Source organism: Brassica oleracea, chromosome C2 (genome assembly GCF_000695525.1).
Source record: "Brassica oleracea var. oleracea cultivar TO1000 chromosome C2, BOL, whole genome shotgun sequence".
In the NCBI taxonomy this organism is placed as follows: Eukaryota; Viridiplantae; Streptophyta; class Magnoliopsida; order Brassicales; family Brassicaceae; genus Brassica; species Brassica oleracea.
The window spans coordinates 7940706-7962915 of record NC_027749.1 but is presented as its reverse complement, the minus strand read 5'-3'; the positions used below and the strand labels follow the sequence as shown (position 1 = coordinate 7962915).

Here is a 22210-nt window from a genome sequence, read left to right as displayed (position 1 = left end):
AAATTTGAAATTTCATAATTTTATTTGCATTTTGGTCCCTACAATCACACATCACCATTATGATTCATAAATATTTTTTCGTTTATTGTTTTAATCCTTAAAAATTATATCTCCTAAATATTTTAAATTTTGTTTACAGAATTTAAATTTTACACATAAAATTAAATAAAACTTTAAAATAAGATTTTAAAATATTTTAAACTAGATTTAGACAACAATAATATACAAGAGAAACTTAACAAAAAAAATTTTAAAAAAATTACACGAAGATATAACTATTACACAAATTTAAATATTACAACAATACTAATAATCAGATAAGTTTGATCCGGAACATTCAAAATTTTCAAATATTGTTCAACTTTTTTTTTTGTAACTGAAGATGGTTGTTGTTGTTGTTGTTTTGATGTTTTTTTTCGTACAATTTTTTTTTGTTCATATCGAATATTTCACGAGTATTAATATCATCGAAATAAAATTAGTCTTTTAGCACTATTTTATGTTTCTCTTTTACTTTCTTGTTCTGATTTAATGTATTTATAAGTATTAATATCACCTGATTTCAACAAATTTTAGCTCGTAATCTACAAAATAAAAATGAGGAGAGCCATTTTTACTTCGAAATGCACTAATAGAAAATTATTTTATGGAATAGTATGGTATTTTGTTTGAAGTTTAATATTAATTTATTTTTATTTAAATTTTATATTTTAATAGAATATTTTATTAATTAATATTGTTGTAATATGTTTATATATGTGCTAGTTATTTATAATTTTTTTATAAATTCAAATTAGTTATGACAAATATAAGGACCATATTATAAAATACAAATAGTTTTGAAGTTAAGTTGAAGTTTTGCTTTTGGAGAATAACACATTAAAATTTCAACTATAGATTTTTAGAAAATCAAAATATAGTTTATTTTTGGAGATGCTCTAATGGTACACAAAAATTATCTCTATATTTCACTCTAAAATAGAGTAAATCCTTTATAGAGTTGAATTTGCTCCAATGGTTCAACTCTATAATAGAGTTACTCTTGTGAACATTATAAGAGAATTCTTTTTCTTTTTTTTTTGTTCACCAACTTTTTCTTTTGTTCACAATTTCACAAACATTATAAGAGAATCTATGTCTTTTTGGTAAAATATAAAGTAAAATAAATAGAACAAAACTGATTACCCGAGAGGAAAGAAAAATAAAAGTTAGTGTTATTCAGACCAATTCCAATGTAACACTAAGACACCAAATTTGATGTAGTTTATTCACAAAAAAAAAAAAAAGACACCAATCCATCAAATTTGGTATAGAGTAAATAGTGTTATGCAAAATTTGGTGTAACACTATTCATCACCCCAAATATTTTATATGCATATTTTATTATGTTTTATTTTAATAATGTAGTTCAGTTATTATTATTAGTTAAAATTTGTAGCTAAACATAAATATATTTTATTTTTTGTATTTTAAAATTATTTTTACATATATAATATATTTTTCAGAATCAGTATGATGTAATATAGTTTTATTTTCAAATATCGATTATAATATTTATTCAATTTAATCATTAATGAACAATTAATAATATTACATTATTGTAAAGTTATTTAATACTCTCTCTGTTTCATAATAAATGTCATTCTAACATTTTTTTCTTGTTACACAAAAAGTATCACTTTACAATTCCATTACAAATTATACTTACTTTCAGCTGAAAATTAACTGCAAACTGTATTGATTTTATAAATAATTTTATTTATTTCAAATACTATTGGTCAGAGAGGTGTAATTAATAGCAACTTACATATATTTTAGCAATTTTCTTAGTCTATGTAAAAAATATCATACTGACACTTATTAAGAAACGGAGAGAGTAGTAATTAATTAAAGCTTTATATAGTACTATTATATTCACCAAAAATTAAAATAACATTTTTATTTTTATTTTATAATATAGTTAAATTTGTTCTACTAACTAATACAAATTTTATTAAAATATATTATTTTGTTATGTACTTTTCATAATTAATAGTTTGTAATTTTTGATATAATAATTTATATAAAATAAATACAAAAAATTATAATATTTAAAACAAAAAAATATAAATGTAAATAAATGTTATAAACAGAAAATTACAAAAATTTAACAAACATATAATAAAGTGTGATAAAATAATTATTTATTAATTACAAGTAATAAAAATATAAAAATTATTAAAACTGAAAACATCAAATAATATATTATATTATTTTTGGTGTAATATTTGGTGTCATAGTTGGAGATGACAAAAAAAAAATAATGAAACCAAAACACTAATTTGATGTAATTTCAACATCAAATTGGATATCATGGTTGGAGATACTTTCAGCATTTCTCTTGGATAAAAAGAGGGAGAGAAAAGTATTAAAGGTATGAGAGAAAAATCACAGTTTTTTCTTACAAAATTATTAAATTGACTTTAAAACAGACTCATATTACAAACACGATTCAAACAAAAAACCTAAATCAAAAATAATAAAATTTAATCATTTCACCTGATTGGTAAAGCTTAGTACCAAATTTCATTAATATATATAGGGTGTGAGTGTATAGAGAAAACTAGAGTAACAAAATGTTTTACTCCAAATTTTTACTGATATACACTCACACCTTTGCATATTGACCTTACTGTAAATATAAAAAACAGAATTTTAAACAGTCAAAGGTTAAACGATAGTATATCAATTTGCATAGTACAAGTAGATATCTCCAGTCATTATTTAAATTTTTTTTTTCAATTTTTTTTATATGTCATCATCATATTCACTTGCATTTGAACAAAATGACATGACTTATTAAAAAATATGACAAGGCTTAAAATTAATTATGACATAGACATTTGTATTTAATGTTAATTTAGTTTTTTGTAAGTTTTTTAAATTATGGTAATAACTAATAACTCATACATTATCATCAAATTAAATTAATTCAAATATAACATTAAAATAATATAATAATAGAAATTCAAACATCACAATATTGTTCAAAAAATTATTTAACCTTTTTAATGACTATACAATTTATTTTTACTAAAATAATTTCTTCTAAATTTTATTTTTAAATTATAAATTTCTAATCCTAAGACTATCAGTTTTCTTTTAATATCTACAATTTGTTAAAATACAATTTAATTTTGCTTTTTGATAATTGTAAAGAAAAATTTAAAAAATTTCCTTTTAATTGTATGTAATTTTATTTAATATATTTTAACTAAAACAAGTATATAAAAATCAAGCCAAAATTATAATTTTAAATATATACACATTCATTCTTAAATATAATTTTTGAATAAGCAAAATTATTTACTTTTCTTAATTTTAAATTTAATTAAATAAAATGTAAATTAAAATATTGCTAAAGAAAATAATAAAATCTAAAATATTAACAAAAGTTTTGAAAAATATAATTTAACTTTACATTTTTATTGCGCAGGAAAAAGACCAAGTTAAAGTATATACTTTTTGTCACTATCCCTTACCCCCTGTTCGAAAACGCGGTCGCCTAGGCGCTGTTCGGAGGTTGACTGCGGCGATTTTGCTCAAATCGGTGTAGCTAGACGTTGATCCGCGTAAAACCGCATAATTTCCGCATTGACCGCCTAATTCCCGCGTTGACCGCCTTTTTTTTGTCCGTGTAAGTTAAAACACGGTTGATTATTTTTTACTCATTATTGACAGATTTTGTGTAATTATTCATTACTAAATAATTACAATTAGCTATCAAACCCAAAAAAAAAACACATACATACTACATTTAGGGATTTTTTTCGTACTAAACCCACCATTTATGAATCAAAAAGAGACTTTTTAAAATTATATATAAAAAATTATATAATTATGTCAAAAAACTTTTATTATCATGTTTAAAATTAGCTAAATATATTATAAATATATTAAATTGTATTTAAAACTAGATCCCGCGTAATCTTCGAGTACTCTCTGATTTTTTGGTAACTCGCTAGGTTCGGAATTACTGTCCGACTAGCGCCTTGCGTAGTTCCAAACATAGCCCTTACCTAAGGCAGCGTAACTAGGAGGAGGTCACTTGAACCCTATGAACTTTTATTACGAAAAAAACTTGTATTTCTGAGTAAACTTTTATTTGCTCATAGCTAATTTAAACATGTGATTTAATTTTGTTGACCCCAAATGTACTTGGACCAAGTGAGTAGGGAGATGGTGAACCAGTTTTGTATATATAGGCCCTATTTTGAGTTTTTTTGGCTGGCTCCGCGACTGCCCATATAACACTTTACTAGGATAAGACCTGCGCAAGGCGTAAAATGAGTTTATTTGTATATATTATCGATAATTTCTTTTATATATTTGATTATTTTATTTATATATATACAATATTTTTTGTTGTTATTATATAATTTCTTTCCGATTGATCGGATCAATTTTTATTAAAATTAATGGAACAAAACTATAATTAATACATCATGGATTGATCGGATTGGACATTAAACAAACTATGACATAAAAACATTATTTTTTCCATTGAACACATTCTTGAAAAAAGTGAACAATATTGTTTTCACAGTTGAATTATTTTGACTTTTATCTTCAATAGGGTTTTGAAAACTTTCAAATCAACCATCGAATTGATACATGTCATTTTAATGTTTTTAGTCGTATATTTAAGGAAAACTTACATTTTTGTAATTTAAAATCGTTTTAAAAAATTCAACATATAACATATAAGAAAAAATCTAACATATAAGAAAAATATAACATATAATGTGTCCTCATTTTTGTATTTTAAAGTCGTTTTAAAAAATATATATATAACATATAAGGTTTTCTCATTTTTGTAATTTAAAGTCATTTAAAAAAAATCAAAATATAACATATAAGAAAAAATCTAATTTTTTATTATATGGTTAATGTGATTGTTTATTTTTTTAATAATATAAAATTAAACAAAAATGAAGAAGGATGCAAAAATTGTTATCAAATCTTTATTATTCATAATCATTAATTGTCATATATATGTAAATCATATTAGGTAATTCTGTAGCTTTTATTTAAGGAAAGAATACACACTTCTTATATTTTAGGTTAATATAATGTTCTCTAGTGGACATTAAACAAATTATGACATAAAAAACCTTATTTTTTCCATCGAACACATTATTGAAAGAAATGAACAGCATTGTTTTCACAGTTAAATTATTTTGACTTTTATCTTTCATATGGTTTTGAAAGCTTTCAAATCAACCATCGAATTGATACATGTCATTTTAATGTTTTTAGTCGTATACTTAAGGGAAACTTACATTTTTGTAATTTAAAATCGTTTTTAAAAAATTCAAAATATAACATATAAGAAAATTCTAACATATAAGAAAAATATAACATATAAGGTGTCCTCATTTTTGTATTTTAAAGTAGTTTTTAAAAAAAATATATAACATATAAGGTTCCTCATTTTTGTAATTTAAAGTCATTTAAAAAAATTCAAAATATAACATATAAGAAAAAATCTATTTTTTTATTATATGGTTAATGTGATTGTTTAATTTTTTTTAATAATATAAATTTAAACAAAAATGAAGAAGGATGCAAAAATTGTTATCAAATCTTTATTATTCATAATCATTAATTGTCATATATATGTAAATCATATTAGGTAATTCCGTAGTTTTTATTTAAGGAAAGAATACTTACTTCCTATATCTTAGGTTAATATAATGTTCTCTAATGTTATATAATTATGGAATAATGTGACACCTAGAAAACTATACTTTATATTAGATGCTCTAGAATTCTTTGAAATGAAATTTAGAAGGCATTTAGAGTGTCACCTAGAATTTGAAGTTTTTTTAATTAATACAAAATTAAGGTTTTAATTTTTCAAATGCTTCTCAATTAATATATAGGGGATACTGAAATGTCATTTGAAAGTTTTTCACAAATTAAGAAATCATCTAAAAGATTTGTTTTACCGTATATTCATATACTAATAGTTTTCTTTCTCTAATTAAAATATTAAATAATATGACCAAAAGTAGATTCTTATTTAAATTTCTGCACCGAAAATATAAAACAATGTTTTTCTAAAACAATAAAATCTTAAGAGAAAAATTCTTTGTGAAATGAATTGAATATTGATTATGTACAATATAGAAGATCAAAAGCATAATATCGTAAAATACGAAACTATACAAGATAAATATAAAAGTTAATAGTAGTATATTGATTTCCATACACTACATAGCATCCTCTATATATTATTTGAGAAACACTACAACTTCTTTTTGTAGTCACGTGTCATCACTAGGATGATTATTAGAATCATTAGAGAAATATGTTGGTTCATCTAATTATATAATAAACTTTTTATTAAACTAACAATAAATTCATTATTAATGTTCTTTATAATTTCCTTAAATAAAAATTCCATAATTGCCTAATACGACTAAAATATATATGAAAATTAATGATTTTGAATAATAAAAATTTAATAAAAATTAGTGTATCTTCTATCATATTTATTTAATTTTAAACTATTAAAATAAATTAAACAACCACAATAAACATATAATAAAAATTTAGATTTTTCAGTATATGTTATATTTTGAATTTTTAAAAATGACTATAAATTACTAAAACTGTTAAAAGTCTCACATTCAAATTTTGTGATCCATGATTTAAAATTTTTGTTATGACAAAATACAAATAATTACAAAATCATATAAGTAAAAAGTATAATTTAAATAATTATTAAGATTAATATTTATATATATATATATATCATTTTAAATTAAATTATAAACCATATCAAATACATAAATATTTTAGTTTTGAAATTTAATCTGAACAATTATTTTGATAAAAGATTTGAATGAACATTGACAACTTAATTTAAAAAAAAAAATCACTAGAACTATTAATCCCATGAAAATTTTGTTATCAGTAATTTAAAGTTTTTACTATAAAAGATACAAATGATCAAAAAATCATATGAGTAGAAAGCATCATTTAATAGATATTAATATTAAAAATATAATATGTATGTTAATATCTTTTAAAATTTAATTACATATCCTATCAAATAGAAAAACAAAATATTGTTTGGATTAATAAAATTGATTTAATTATATGTTAGCACCAATTTAACTATATATGTAATAGTTAATGACTTTTAACTATTCAATATATATTTATTATTTCATGTAAAAACATATAATATATATAATTATTTATATATTTAATGTTCATCTCGCGCAAGGCGTGGATCTTAACCTAGTACTAATTACAAACTCTTGAAGAAAGTTTGGACAACTAGGACCAAACTCATGAGGTGATGATTTTACAATATTCATAGCTAATTTATATGTATTTTTGAAAAGCTAATTTATACTAGTTACAAGAACTTTTCATGTGTGATAATTTTACCAACCAGAACATGGCTTCCTGACTCCTAAGAGCATCTCCAATGTACACCTCTATATTTTCCTCTAAAATATAGATCTCTATTATAGAGGTGAAAATGCTTCAATGTATGCCTCTATAATAGAGTTTCTCTATTTTAGAGGAAAATATAGAAGAAAATTACTTTTTGCTTCTATATTTAGAGGTAGAAATATCATATGTCTATATTTTTTCCTATAAATAGAGAAACTCTATTATAGAGACATACATTGGAGCATTTTCACCTCTATAATAGGGTTTCTCTATTTTAGAGGAAAATATAGAGATAAAAATAGGGGTGGGTTGGAGATGATCTAACGGTATAGTGTATAGATGTAATATTTTAGTTTTAGATTATATTGTTGGATTTCATATTGAGAACATTGTTGATGACCATGTTATATCTCCTTTGATCTCTACAATACGGTATATCCTAATGACAAGCAAGATTGTAAAGCCCATACGTAAGTGCAGAGCATTCAGTTTTTTTCTTCTGGTTGTGACGACCTGCAAATTAAATTCCACTACACTATCCATTAAAATTCCATCGCTATTTCTTACTATCCAACCAAGGTCAATATCAGTCTTTCCCTTCAATAACACATTTGAGCTATCAACTTGAAGGTCTCTGCATTTAACTTGTGCGCATCCTTCCTATGGAGATTCATTTGGAGGGTAGAAAGTCATTCTTTTGGTAGCATCTCTTCTTCACTGATAACTTTCTGTGCAAACAAGAGTTTATTTCGACTTTTCCAAAGTCTCTCATTGCTTTTTGAAGATAATCAGGGATAAACAAAACACATTTCCCTTACTGTATTTGAAGCGCTGTGTCTTTTTCATGATTTATCTTTTATTCTCTTTTAGACAACTCGAAATAAAAATCACAAAAAACTAAAATATAAAAATCCAGATATGCGACTAATTTGTTATAATTGACATTATTGTAATACAGTTTTGGTTTTGATCGACATTATTGTTATATAATATGTACTTCAATTTTTTTTTAAATGTGAAATAAAATTACTCAGATTGGACTAAACTAGTTTTTCATGTTTTTTCAACCCATTTGTAAATGAAATGACAAAATGATAAAAAAGGAAATTTTTATTCCCATTTAAACCCTTTGTTACAACCCATTTGCACTATTAGCAAACCTACTAGAACCACCAGAAAAGAAATCAATAAACGGCTGCTCTCGTCCGCCGCCATCACCGAAACAAGTCACCGGAGAGTCACGCCCAGGGGAAAATTTGGAATTTCCAACACCATCCTCACTGGCCGCGTCCAAAGGCTGAAGTGGAAAAAGGGGAAGCGTCTTCGGTTCATTAGAATTGACGTTAATGTCCTCGCCGTTATAACCGTGATCCCGAAGGGCAAATCGGTCAAATCTAAGAGAACTCGATGACATTGACATTCTAGCTGCGGTTGTAGTTATGTCTGACAATTGCTTCTTATGATCTGTGATTGTGCGTTTATCGTAGCCACCGCTTGGATTCATCACATTGTTACTGTGTCTGTATACACTTCCATGCCCATGTTGATTGTGATGATCACCTACTTGCTGTAAATAATACGGACTAACACAACCCACTTCACAGCAACAAAATTAAAATAAGTTAGCACGTTTAAACCCTATAAATATAATACTGAAGAAAACTGTTGGACTATATATACGCTAAAAGACATCTCAAAAAACATTTCTATGATAGAAACGATTCGTTCAAACCTTTCATACCCAAAAAGAGACGTAAACAGCAAGAAACCGATTATATATGTTTTGTGTACTAGATTTCAGTACATATTATATTTTACGTGATCAATAAGAAAGGTAAAAGAGAAAATATGGAGAAGAACTACGTGCCGTTTGAGCAAAGCGGTGGGCGGAAGAAACGGGAGGTTTTGTGGAGGAGACGATTGAAGTAAGCGATGCGCTCCTGTTTCTGCTTTTGGCGTTGTCTAGCCTTATGGTTCTGGAACCAGTAAAAGACGTTTTTACCCTCTATATGTCCGTGCACACGGAGCCTACCGGTGATTTGCTGTATCTGATCGGCGCTTGGTGTTCGTATCCCTTCCTTGTAAAGATTCTCAAGAAGCGTTATTTGTTCTTTCGTTGGGTTCCACCTTGAACTGCTTGCCGTTCCTGCCTTCCCTTCCTTTTCCATTGTGAGGTATTTGAGAATTTTGGGGTTTGATTGATGCATTAAATTCAAGGGGGAGGCTCTTATATTTATATAGCAATTTAGTGAGGAAGTGGAACAGAGTCAAATGAAATGAAGAGAGAAAGACAGTGACATGCGTGTCGTTTTCTGTGCTGAAGACTCTGAAAACATGGCGGGGAGCGGCTGAAATGGTAAAAAAGAGGCTACTCTTTATGAGAAGACAAATAGAAAGAAAAAAACATTTGGATTTATTCAGGTTTTTCTTTTGTAAAATCAATCATTACTCTTAAGATTAAAAATAAGTACCATTTAATTAATTTGCTATAAACTGCGGCTAATAGAAAAAGATAACACAATACTTGTCTATGTCAAAGTGTTTACAACTAATTATTAAATATTATTCCCACGTGAACATAACTGTTTGAATTATGTGATTTTAATAACTTTTTCTTATTCTTTTCTGGGGATTACGAATGTTTTTTGTGAAGTGTTTTAATGCAGGAGAGCCATAAGTCTTGGAAATGAAAGAGACAGTAAGGATAAATACGAACGTTAATATAACAGGGCGGCAAAAGATAGCTGGTTGGATTGTGTTCTTTGTAGGTCATGAGAAGCCTATACATCTATAGTTTGCTTCGGAAATTGACATATCTTATTATAATTATATCACCATGTCTTATATAGTACATTTTATAGATATAATTTATATAACACGACAATAAGAAGTCGAGCCGCTTGGCTCTTCGATTTCTTAACAATTTCAAATATTTCAAATGTTTTGGCAAAGAAACAAAACCGTGATCCTATATTGTAAACCGTCAAAACAGAAAATTCTAGTGGCTTAGTTGCTTCGCCTCTTCGTCTTAGTCTCATTTCTCAAATCCGATGTCCATCATATTTTGCTTAGTATAATCAAGGTCAGGACGAAGTGGCGAATTCAAATATGGCTCTGTCATTTTCTTTTCAGATAGTTAGTTTATGATATAAGTACAAGAAAAAGTATCAGGCATTTTGACCGGATTTAGTAGGGCTGGGCAAATAAACCAAACCCGAAAATCCGAACCGAATCCGATCCGATGAAAATGAATCCGAACCGATCCGAACCCGACATAAATACCGAATGGATCTTGTTTTATGGTATTTCGGGTTATGGGTATTATCCGAACCGAACCCGAAATTAAATGGATATCCGATAGAATCCGAAACATTCAAAATGCCAAAAAAAACTTGTACCAAACATGATCTCAATTCCTAATATGTAGCCAAAATACACTAAGATATTATTAAACATATACAATAACTATCTACTACATGAAGGTTGATGGTTGAAAGTGGCGGTTGAGGCTTGAAATTTTTAGATTTTGGTTTTATTTTCATTGAATAATTTTTTTCATTTCATGAGAACTTAATTTTTCGTTTTATGATTTCATTTATTGGTTTTCTTTCTATCAATAACAACGTATACCTTTCGTTTGACTTTGAATGATCATGTTTGATGTTTTTTTCTTATTTCTGAATCGATTTTACTTATGTTTTGGTTACAAAATAGGTATAAATCAAGTACTTTAAAACCGAAGAACCGGTTGGAACCCAAAACCCGAAAGTACACCGGGTTGTACCGGTTCTTTGAAGATTTACTAACCCCGATCCGAACCCGATAAAACCCGAACCGGTCCCGAACCGAATTTTTATATAATCCGAATGGGGCTGATTTTGATAAACCCGAAAAACCGAGATCCGATTGGACAAAACCGAAACCCGATTGGGACCCTGAATGCCCAGGCCTAGGATTTAGTTTAACTTTTTCTTGTACGTATATATATCATAAATTGTCCGTAATAAAATATCTCGAAAAACAAATCGATGAAGACAAAAACACGATTATACCAGATAACATGAAAATACGTCTTATCACTATAAAAGTATATACATAGTCGTACACGCATTTTATAAGACCACTTAATTTTGTTTAAATAAAGACTATGGCTAAAATAACTGTGTTAAATGACAGAAATGTTTAACCAAAGAACACTGTGAAATGATTAAGCGAGATCTTGTCCTTGATGATGAAATATTCCATTTCTGGAACTATAGATTATTTCGTCACTCTCTTATTGGAACATTCTAGGTTACATTTGTGAATATATTTACTTGGAGATTACTCTATCAAGTATTGTATCTAGCTTTTTACAAAAAGAAAAAGTATTGTATCTAGCCTTATCATATCTAAACAGTCTATAGAATATTCACCAAGTGAAGATATTCAGAAATCAAATCTAGACTATTCCATTACTCTTAATAGTAGTGGTATTAGCGAATACACAACGACAATGGCAGCATATAGAAACTATTATTATTTCATCTTTCATAATTTAGCTTACAAACCTGAAATCTAGACAAATCAAAGAAAAGTCAAACTTTCAACAGTTCTGACTAATAGAGTGACGCCATCGTACAACTATCAATTAGTTAAAAGTTTATTGTGTTACCATGAACTTTTGATATAGAAATGTGTTATCTGCAAAATACTCTATATATATTGTATGATTTGTGAGAAGTTGCATGGGGAATGACAAATTGTGAAGCAAAAGACATGCACGGCTTCAATTTGAGTCTTTTAGGCACCTACGAATCTATAGGAGCAGAGATTTGCCTCGAGAAACAGTGTGACATACTCCCACATATAGACCTTTTTAAATATTAGTGCAAGCATTTTTTTTGAACTGAGGCATTTTCTTTTTCTTTTCAATAAATTCTTTTTGAAACTTCTATTTACTAAATACTTACAATGAAATTGAAATGGGTGAAAACTTACATATCCATTTTTTTTTATAAAACACCATTGGTGGACACAAATGGCACAAATGGCGGACGATATCTTATAATTTCATGATATCTAAATTTCATTGATGATAAAATAACATTGAATGTCATATTTTATTTTCCAACTCCAATCATAATACCAAATTTCAAACCAGAACAATATTATATATATTATGTTGGTCTGTTAAAATTTTGTAATTTTATGTTTAAAAAAATTAATTAAAAAAATTAATTACAATTATAATTTTATATTATTAAAAATAAATATAAAAAGTATCTAGGATATTTTTGTTACAATATGATGTAAATGATAACACACATTTAGTAATATTATTAATTTTAGAATAAAATAAAATTATATTTTAAATTTAAATTTATTGAAAATAAAATGCAAAATACAAAATAATGCAAAAAAAAATTGAGCTAATTTTTTAACAATAATATTTAATTTAAATATATTTTTAAATAAACAGAAAATATAGTTTCATAATATTGGTGTGATAGATAGTGTTACAGTTACACCAAATTTGGTAAAATATTATATTTTTAGTGTTTCGTTAGAAATGAAATTACATTAAATTTGATATTTTAGTGTCTCATTAGAGCATCTTATCTCATTTCAAGTAAAATTTTCTATCTCTATTTTATTTTTGATGATTTTTTTTTTGTTTATTATCTTTTTTTGATAAAATGTGAAATTTATTGATCTGTGTAAAGAATGGCCATTTACAAGAAACTACAAAACTCTAAAAGAAATCTTTACAAAATATAAACTTTTCCTGCCATGGTATTACCCTGTGATCGCAAACCATGTATGCATCAGTTCAGCCAACTTATGCTCAGACTTATACCAAAGGGATGTGATTCTATTCCTCATTGTCTTGTCGACGATTCGAACCACTTGCTGCACTGTACGATATCCAGTCTGATGTCTCCTCTCATTTCTCTCCTTCCACACATGATAGATGCATGTTTGAAAGACCATTTTTACGAGGATCTTGTATAGCTGCTGAAGGTTGTTCTTGCTCACAAACTGCAAAATGTGCATCCAATCTGGATCAGTTTTTCTACCTGTAAGTCTGTTCACAAGAGTATCCCATACCGTAAATGAGTAGGGACATGCGAAAAAGATATGATCTCTAGTCTCATCCCTCTCACCATAAAGAACACATCCCTGCTGAATCCCCCAAGCTCTCATCCTGTCACCAGTAGATAATCTGTTTTTCACAGCCAACCAAACAATGAAGGAGAACCTTGGCACTCCTTGTGTGAACCAAACACTCTTACTCCAGAATACTACAGGCCTTCGGTCTCTAATTTGATCCCATGTTTTAGCTGATGAAAAACATGTCTTATAGTTGTCATCTGAATGCTTCCATAGCACTACATCTCCCCCTCGTTCTTCATCTGGTACCGGCTCAGCCTGTATACGGGCATGAAGCTCATGATAGTGTCGGCTTCTCTGTCCTCTAACCCTCCACTCTAATTGTCTAGCTGCATCACTGACAAAATAGAGTTGGATTAAAACTTAAAACTATAGAGTTACGATATTTGTTTATTATTTTATTTCTCATTCCATTAAAACAAAATAGAGTTGGATTAAAACTTAAAACTATAGAGTTACGATATTTTGAAATAGAAAATGAAGCATAAAAGTTCTCTAATACGTTAAAATAGTATTAATGAATTTTAAGCAAAATATTATTTGAATTTATTTATTTACTCCTATTATTTTATTTGATAGTGTTGGTTCTATTTTCTATTTTCTTAACTAAAGGCTATGTCGATTTTCTTTTACTAAAATTAGTGCTTCCTTAAATAAAGGAGTATATTATCATACATTTAAAAATGCAGTTTATTTGGCAGAAGCCTTAAAATTTAATTAGTATATTTGAGAATTATTTCGGCCAAAAACAAATTATTCTAGCAAATAATAAGGTCCTTTTGATTTGCCAAAGGGCATTTACAAAAATGTCTCAGAAGTCCTCTAATACTAAAGATATATCTTAAAATGGATTCCAATGTACTGCAGTATGTCTCTTCATGAGCAAAAATGCGTATATGTACGTATAACTGCCCTAAAAGGAAATCTTGTGTCCTTCGTGTGGTGTCGCTGGGCGTGGCTGACACTTGTAGGCTTGTAGCTAAACTCGTACACGTACGTATGAGTTCACATTCTACATCTATGCACCTACTGTATACGTTTTTGTGCGTAAATGTTTTCTTTTTTGACTGAGCATGTTGTTTTCTTCGTATGCTATGTTTACTGTTTTAAAGCATTCAGCCAAAGTATTCTTGCGCCGTCAACAAGAGATCGAGAGCTGGTTCGATAGTTTAAGAGGTCCGAAAGCTAAGAAAAAATTATATATATGAAAATTATTTTGCTAATGCTATTAGCTAAGAGTAACATTATTGCTAGGACAAATTTTAGAGTTCTTAAGTTTTTTTATTATTATTTTGAAGTTAAGAGACAATGTTAAGAGACATTAGGAAAAATGCAGATTATTGTTGGGATTTTATGTTGTCTCTTAGTAATATCAAAAATTGCAGCAAGATAGAATCTATATCAGATCAATAGACTGATACACATGATTTACTTTCACATATTGATAAAACACTAGCCAACAATATACTGCAATCGTTTATTTGCATTTCAATAGATCAATCCATACTGATATAAAACCACAATCATAACCGTTGGATGCATCGTTTATTTGCATTTCAATAGATCAACCCATAAGAACCATTTCTAAAAACACTCCTATATTTGCTGTAAAGATCTAGATTTGATATACAAGTTTAAACACTATCCTCTAGCAACAGTTCCCTAAACTACATAAATATCCATCCATACAAAAGCATCAAACTTGTAATCAAACACAAAAGCATCAAACTTGTACCTTTCTTTCGGTGGCAGCAGTACCACTTCCATCAGACTTCTCAGCCTCAGCCTTAAGATCAACCTTCAAGTCCTCAACAACATTCTTGCTCTCAAGATCCCAAATCTTAATCCCCTGCTCAGTCGCAGCACAAAGCCAGTACCTATTCGGGCTAAAGCAAAGAGCATGAATCACAGAGTTGGCCTCAAGAGAGTAAAGCTTCTTCCCCTCAGTCAAATCCTACAGCAAAACGACACCGTCTTTGCCTCCACTAGCACACAAAGAACCATCAGGCGACACAGCCACAGTACTAGCATACCCAGTGTGACCAGCAAGAGTCGACCTCAGCTTACAGTTCGACAAGTTCCAAACTTTCACGGTCTTATCCCACGACGCCGACACTCCCCCAGAGTGTACCAGAGCTTGATCGTGGGGTCACGGGAGGCCGAGACGATCTGACGGTTGTCGAACGAGAAGGCCACAGAGAGGACGTCTTTGGTGTGTCCGACGAATCGGCGAGTCGAGACGCCGGCGGCGAGATCCCAGAGAAGCTCGCCGTCCCAGCTTCCGGAAAGCGCGAATTGGCCGTCGGAGGAGAGGACGACGTCTTCAACGAAGTGGGAGTGGCCGGTGAACCTATCGCATGATGCCAAGTGCCCCTTAAGGACGTCTTTGAAAATTTCTTAATTAACACACGTCTCTATTGTTTTTTCCCAATTTTGATTTATTTTTTGGGTCATTATTACTAAAACACGGCATTAAGAAGCGCCGATAATGTTGGTCTAAGTGATGAGAGAGAGATGAACAATGTTTGTTATTTTTGTTATTTTCATTGATGGTTTCGGTTACAATAGTGAGGTTTATATATGTTTGAGTTAACTGGAACAAGTTAACCAACAAACTATTAAACCGTATCTAACCATTATTTTAATAGCTTCTTTCAAGATGGTAACGAAAATGTCAAAAAAGGAAAACTCAACTCGATCTTTCTAAAAAACCCTAGCTACTAGTGAACTCTAAGTGCGGCGGCGTTATCTCCCCCGACGCCGGTGGTCTCCCTCTTAGCTCTATCTCTTGTTTTCCTTTGCCCTTTTGACACCTCTCAAGCTTCCCGGTGATGTGCTCACGGTATATGGTGAAATTCAGAAGTTCTGGCAACTATTCTGACCGCGGCGGGGTAGGACCTGGTCAGACTGAAGGTGGATCTGGAGCAGTGGCGAGCCGTGTGGAGAGGAGGTCTTGGGATGGGTCAGATTTTAGGGTTAGTTGTCGGTAGTTTGAGGAAACATTTTATCTTGGTCTCCGTTAACTCCCAGCTTCGAGGCGGTGGCACGAGGCTGTTATTTGTCACCTCGTTACAGATCTGAAAGCTGTTTCAGTGTAGCTGGCTTGAGGTTCAGATCCGTCAAGAGAGGGCGCGTGTATGGCGACTGGAGCAGATTCGGTGTTTGGATTGCTCTTCATCCCGTCACGGTCATGTGAACCTTGGAGTTTCTCTCTGGAGGCGCACTGGAGATGGCACGATGGACGTGAGTTCGCTGGATTATCTCTCATGTCTGAACTTTTGGATACCGTAAAGAATCGTTGATGGTTCGGTCGAGAAAGGAAGGGAAGTGCTTCACTTTGTACAAGCTGAGTATCGACATTGGCATGAAGGTGTCCTGGTTGGAGAAGTCGTTTCATCCGTTTCTTGGAGGCGAACCGTGTTGGGTCTTCAGCTTTCCCGAGGAGTCTACGGAAGAGTCTCGAGACTCAGTGATGTACACGGTTAGAGGCTCCGTATGCGCAGTACCGATTATTGATAGACCCGGTAGCTGTGTCTCTTCTTATGTTTTCTCAGGTCAGGTATGATCGCTGATGGAGCCACGGCATCAACCTGACTTTCACAGACTTAAAATCGCTGTCCTGAATCCCCGAATACTTTTGAAGTGGAATATGCACCCTCTAGGTGAAGGAGCAATTGACAAGGCCTATTCTTCCGACTCTTCAATCCAATTGCAACTAGCTAGTATATAAATTCTTATTCTAGGTGTTTTGGGGTCAAGGTCATGTTTTGTAGCTGTTTTTAGTGATAGAATTTAGAGGTTCAAGAGACTGTTCATCTCGGGTCTTGGGTTTTTCTCGTCCTCGGAGTGGTGAAATATGTAATGTCGATTTGTATTGGGTAGCATAAGATCCTTCTAAGTGTCCCTAGGTGATACTAGATCACGGTATTGCATGTGGGATTAAATCTTGTGAGGTTGTAATCTCTTTTCCACAAATTGGTAAATGAAAATTGATGTTTGAGCAAAAAAAAAAAAGATGGTGATGAGATTGAAATGAGTCTCATCTTGCCCACAAGAGAATGAAACTGTTCTGGTTGTAATGGTTTAGTAAAAACATCCGCAATTTGATTACCTATTGAACAGTGTTTTGAAACCCGACCCGGACCCGCGGTTGAACCGGTAAACCCGGTGATCCAGAAAAAATCTGGTTTGGGTTTTGTGAAAAATCAAATATTTAGAAACTCGCAAAAACCAACTAAAATCTGAAATCCGATACCGGTTGAACCAATAAATAATTTTTACTATTTTTTTAGTTTTTAGATTATGTTTTATATTCTAAGTTTCTAATTAAAAAGTTAAGTGCTAACAAAAAAAGTTAGGTTTTTTCTTCTTAGTTTTATATTTGTGATTTTTAGATTTTGATGAAGATTTCACTATGCCACCCGGAGAAAATGAAGTGAACGATGGTAGAGAGAATTTAAATTAGTTAATGTGATTTGGTGTTAGTTTATTTCCGTTATTGAAAATTTATTACAATGATCTTTTACTTTTGGTTTATTTTGAATTTGAAGTATAATTTATTATTCACATTAGACATTTAAATATTTGTGAATTTTGTATCTTGATTTTTTTTAAATGTCATAACTCTTACTTTGTTATAAAAAAAATTAAATAGTCTAAACTACTTTTTCATATTTTGTATGTCAAATGAAAATAAAAATATAAAAATTAAAGTTAAGTATTTTCTAAATACTTTTTAAACATAAAATACATACATATCCAAACTATTATTTTATGTTTTAAAAAACTTTTAGAAAATATTGAACTTTAGTTTTTATATATTTATTTTCATAACTAATATATTATTATATAGTAAAATTAATTCATTTATTAACCCATAGTTCAACCGCGGTCGACCCAGCGACCCGGTAAGTAGTTCGGTTCAATGTTCGGGTCGGGTTTAAAAACATTACTATTGAGACATGTAACGTCTTGATATGTCCAACATCGTTCATGTCTTGAACTTTATGACAATCAGATTCTAAATGTTTAGTTCTCTCATGAAAACTACATTGTTAACTATATGTATAGCTGCAGTTGAATCACAAAAGAATGCCATAGGAGCTTGTTGTGGCACACCGAACTCTCAAAGCTTATTAACGAGCCATTGTATTTCCCTTACTCCAAAACTCATAACTCTGTATTCTGATTCAGCAGAGAAATGCTAGACTATATAGTGATTCTTGGAATTCCATGAGATCAGGGATGTGCCAAGGAACATATAATAACCACTCGTAGATCGTCTTGAATCTTTACAAGCACCCTAGTTAGCATCTATGAAAGCTTCAAGAACCAAGTCATTTGTGGCTGAATAGAATAAACTCAAACCAATACTCCCTTTCAAGTAATGCAAGACTTTATAGACAGCTTGAAGATGTGAATTCTTTGGGGGCAAAGAAATATTGGCATAGTTTATTAACAAAAAAGGTAATACCATGTCTCGCGGTAATGAGATACATCAACCTTCCCCACCATTCGTCTGTATAGAAGAAGATCAGGTTGAAGAGGTTCCACACTATCCTAGATGCAAGAAATCCAGTTTCCTCAAGTAATTCCAAACTATACTTCCTCTGTTTAATCGACATGCCATAGAAGATCTAACAATTAGCCCCAATAAATAACGAAGAGGACCAAGATCATGAAGGCTGAAGTGTGCAGCTAGAGTCTCTTTAACAAAGTTAACATCTTCATCATTATTAGAGGCGATGATGATATCATCCACGTATACCAATACTGCAACATATTTTGTTCCGACTATTTTGATGAACAAAATGTGATCCATAATGAGACTTTTAAAAACCAAATGACAAAAGAGTCATGATAAACTTCAAGAACCATTGTTTTGACACTTGTTTTAAACCATATAGAGATTTATTGAGCTTGCAAACAATATTTGGTGGCAAAGTAAAACCAGCTTTTGGTGTATAACCCGGAGGAAGTTTCCTGTAGATTTTCTTTCTTAAATCACTATTAATAAATGCATTTGAAAATTCAATTGAGTTAAACACCATTTCTTAGCTACAACAACCACAAGGAGTGTTTGAATTTAGTCATCTTTGCAACAAAAAAGAAAGTATCTACAAAGTCAACCCTCTTGTTATGTGTAGACTTTAGCAACAAGTCATGCTTTGTAATGTTCCAATGTACCATCAGCGTCTTTGTAAAATCATTTGCATCCAATGGAATGCTTATCAGAAGGAAAAGAAACGATATCCCATATATGTGTAGCTTCCAAAGCAAGTAGTTCCTCTTTCATTTCTTTAAGCCAAGCATCAAATTTCTTAGTCTGAGTAAAAAAAGATGGCTCAGGATATAAAAGGAGACTTGTTATTCAGAAGTGTCATTAGTAGTCTATTGATTAGAAATACAGCCCTTAACACTCAATCTCCCCAATATTGAAGAGAAACTTGAGCTTGAAACATTAGTGTATGAGCCACATTGAGAATGTGCTGATGTTTCCTCCCAGCTATACAGTTTTGCTGAGGAGTCCCAGAACTTGAGTGATAAGCAATGATGCCTTTCTTACCGTATAGAGAGCGAACCTCAACTCCAGAGCATTATCAGATCAAACACCTTTGACATGAGCTTATATTGTTTATCCACCATTGTTAAGAAATCTGGAAATACTTGTAGAACTTCTGACTTTCTCCGCAATAGATATATCCAAGTCACTCTTGTATGATCATCCACAATGGTCAGAAAATATTTATATTATTAGTATATAAAACGGGCCACATATATCAAAGTGAAGAAGATTAAAAGCATTAGCACAAAGGTTATTATTAGAAACATATATTTTGTTTTTCCAAAGAACATATGGAGCAGTGAAAGATCATTTATTCTTTTGTTTGATTCCAAGTACATTAGTGATCAAGTCTATTATGTCCACAGAGGGATGACCTATTCTACTATACCATAAAGATGTATCAACTATGACATTAATAGATGGTGATTACATCAAACTTGCAAGATATGTGTTATGTGCTCCATCCAGAATGTAGAGGTTGGCTATCTCTTCACCCTGACCAATCACCAATCTTGTATCAGACAAGAGTTTTGATCAAACATCACACGACATCCCAAATCCTTTGTTAGTTTACTTATACTGAGAAAATTCAACCTGAAATCAGGTATGTAGAGAACATTGGTCAGCAGAAGATACTCGTTTAGTCTAATCTGACAAATTCCTTTTACATTGATATTCTGACATGTAGGAAGAGTTACTGATTTATTCATGGAATCAGACATGCTCTCAAATAATCTTCTATCATATAAGACGTGTTATCCATGACGCATAATAACCAAATGGTTTCACCGTGTTGGTTTGTTTATCATCATAGGAAGACTTGTCAGTAGGATTCTTCTTGTGCTTAAATCCTGGTGGATAACCGTGTATCTTATAGCAGTTGTAAATGATATGTCCATTGTATCCACAATAAGAGCATAGTGGGCTTGATTGTTTGGAGTTGTATGTTGCATTGATAGAGCCATGGATGTTCTCAGTACTGGCACCATAGAAGGCACTTGCATTTTGTAGAGAAGCAATGTTTCTTTGATTGAAGTCATGATCCAAGAGATTGTAGACCTCTGATAAAATCCAGAACATGTTGCTTCACTCCTTGCATTCAAGTATGAATCATTGAGTCCAACAACAAAAATTGATGACCTTTGTGTGCTATGTCTATGTAGTTGTAGCTTTGCAGCAAGTAAAAGTCTTCATACGATCTTCACCTTCACGATCATCCCAAAGAGTTTTGAGTTTTGTATAATATGATGAAAGATCCGATGAGCCTTGTTGAAGAGACCAAATTTTCTAAGTTAACTGATAAGATCTTGGAAAATTAGTTAGATGAAACCTTGCTGTCAGATCTTTCCAGATTTCTGATGCATCATTGAACCTTAAGATGCTTCCATACATCGGTTTTGTAACAGATTTTAGTATCAAGATTTCACCATACTGTTACATCTCGACCAGATTCTATAATGTGGATGCGATTCAACAAGCCTATGTAAAGAACCATCTACATATGCAATTTTGTTCTTCCCATCTCAGGAAATAGTCATCGCCAATGTCCCAAGTATGATAGTTAGTTTCGTCGAGTACCTCTGAGATGAGATAAATCACTGGATTATCAACATTAGTGAGAAAGTATGGTGAGTATTAGATTCCTCCAGAATCAAGTGAATCGGATGATGTAACTGGATTCAGAATTGGAAACGAAGGAATCAGAACTTATGAAGGTGGTGGATCGCCGAAATCGTCACCGGAATAGGTGGATCAGGAATCGAATCCATCGGAATAAGATTTGACAAAGAAGCTTTGGCTGGAGGAGATGATTTTGCAGCTGATCCATCATTGCGTGACTGTCGTGTTGATCAACGAAGAACAATCATTTTGCGCTGAGATTTCGCCGGAAAAAGATTTGATGAGTTGATGACAATGAAACGATGAGCTTGATGATGACAGAAGCTCGGATCGTAATCGGTGAACTTCGATTCAACGCTCTGATACCACATTAGCTGAGAGAGAGAGAGAGAGAGAGAGAGAGAGAGAGAGAGAGAGAGA

The 22210-nt window shown here is 30.8% G+C and overlaps 2 protein-coding genes and 1 pseudogene across 2 annotated transcripts; all 3 read right to left on the bottom strand.

Annotated features, from left to right (window-relative positions):
• Window positions 1–8584: 8584 nt before the first annotated feature.
• On the bottom strand, window positions 8585–9654 carry LOC106326518 (WUSCHEL-related homeobox 2-like). Its single transcript, XM_013764485.1, has 2 exons — window positions 9320–9654; window positions 8585–9048 (listed from the first exon to the last, which is right to left on the bottom strand). The coding sequence occupies exons 1-2, from the start codon at window positions 9618–9620 to the stop codon at window positions 8585–8587; spliced, it is 765 nt and encodes a 254-aa protein (XP_013619939.1). The 5' UTR covers window positions 9621–9654.
• A 3576-nt stretch (window positions 9655–13230) lies between these two features.
• LOC106323340 lies at window positions 13231–13638 on the bottom strand. The gene has a single exon (XM_013761480.1). It carries the CDS (start codon window positions 13636–13638, stop codon window positions 13231–13233), a length of 408 nt encoding a protein of 135 aa, XP_013616934.1.
• Window positions 13639–15259: 1621 nt separating this feature from the next.
• On the bottom strand, window positions 15260–16873 carry LOC106323339 (annotated as a pseudogene).
• Window positions 16874–22210: the final 5337 nt, after the last annotated feature.

What these genes read in the sequence shown, in the direction of transcription:
- LOC106323340 (XM_013761480.1), bottom strand. Translation starts at nt 13,638, where the DNA reads ATGAGAGCTTGGGGGATTCAGCAGGGATGTGTTCTTTATGGTGAGAGG.
- LOC106326518 (XM_013764485.1), bottom strand. Translation starts at nt 9,620, where the DNA reads ATGGAAAAGGAAGGGAAGGCAGGAACGGCAAGCAGTTCAAGGTGGAAC. An exon ending in CCCACCGCTTTGCTCAAACG is followed by an intron (nt 9,049 to 9,319) that starts GCACGTAGTTCT and finishes GTTGCTGTGAAG; the next exon opens with TGGGTTGTGTTAGTCCGTAT.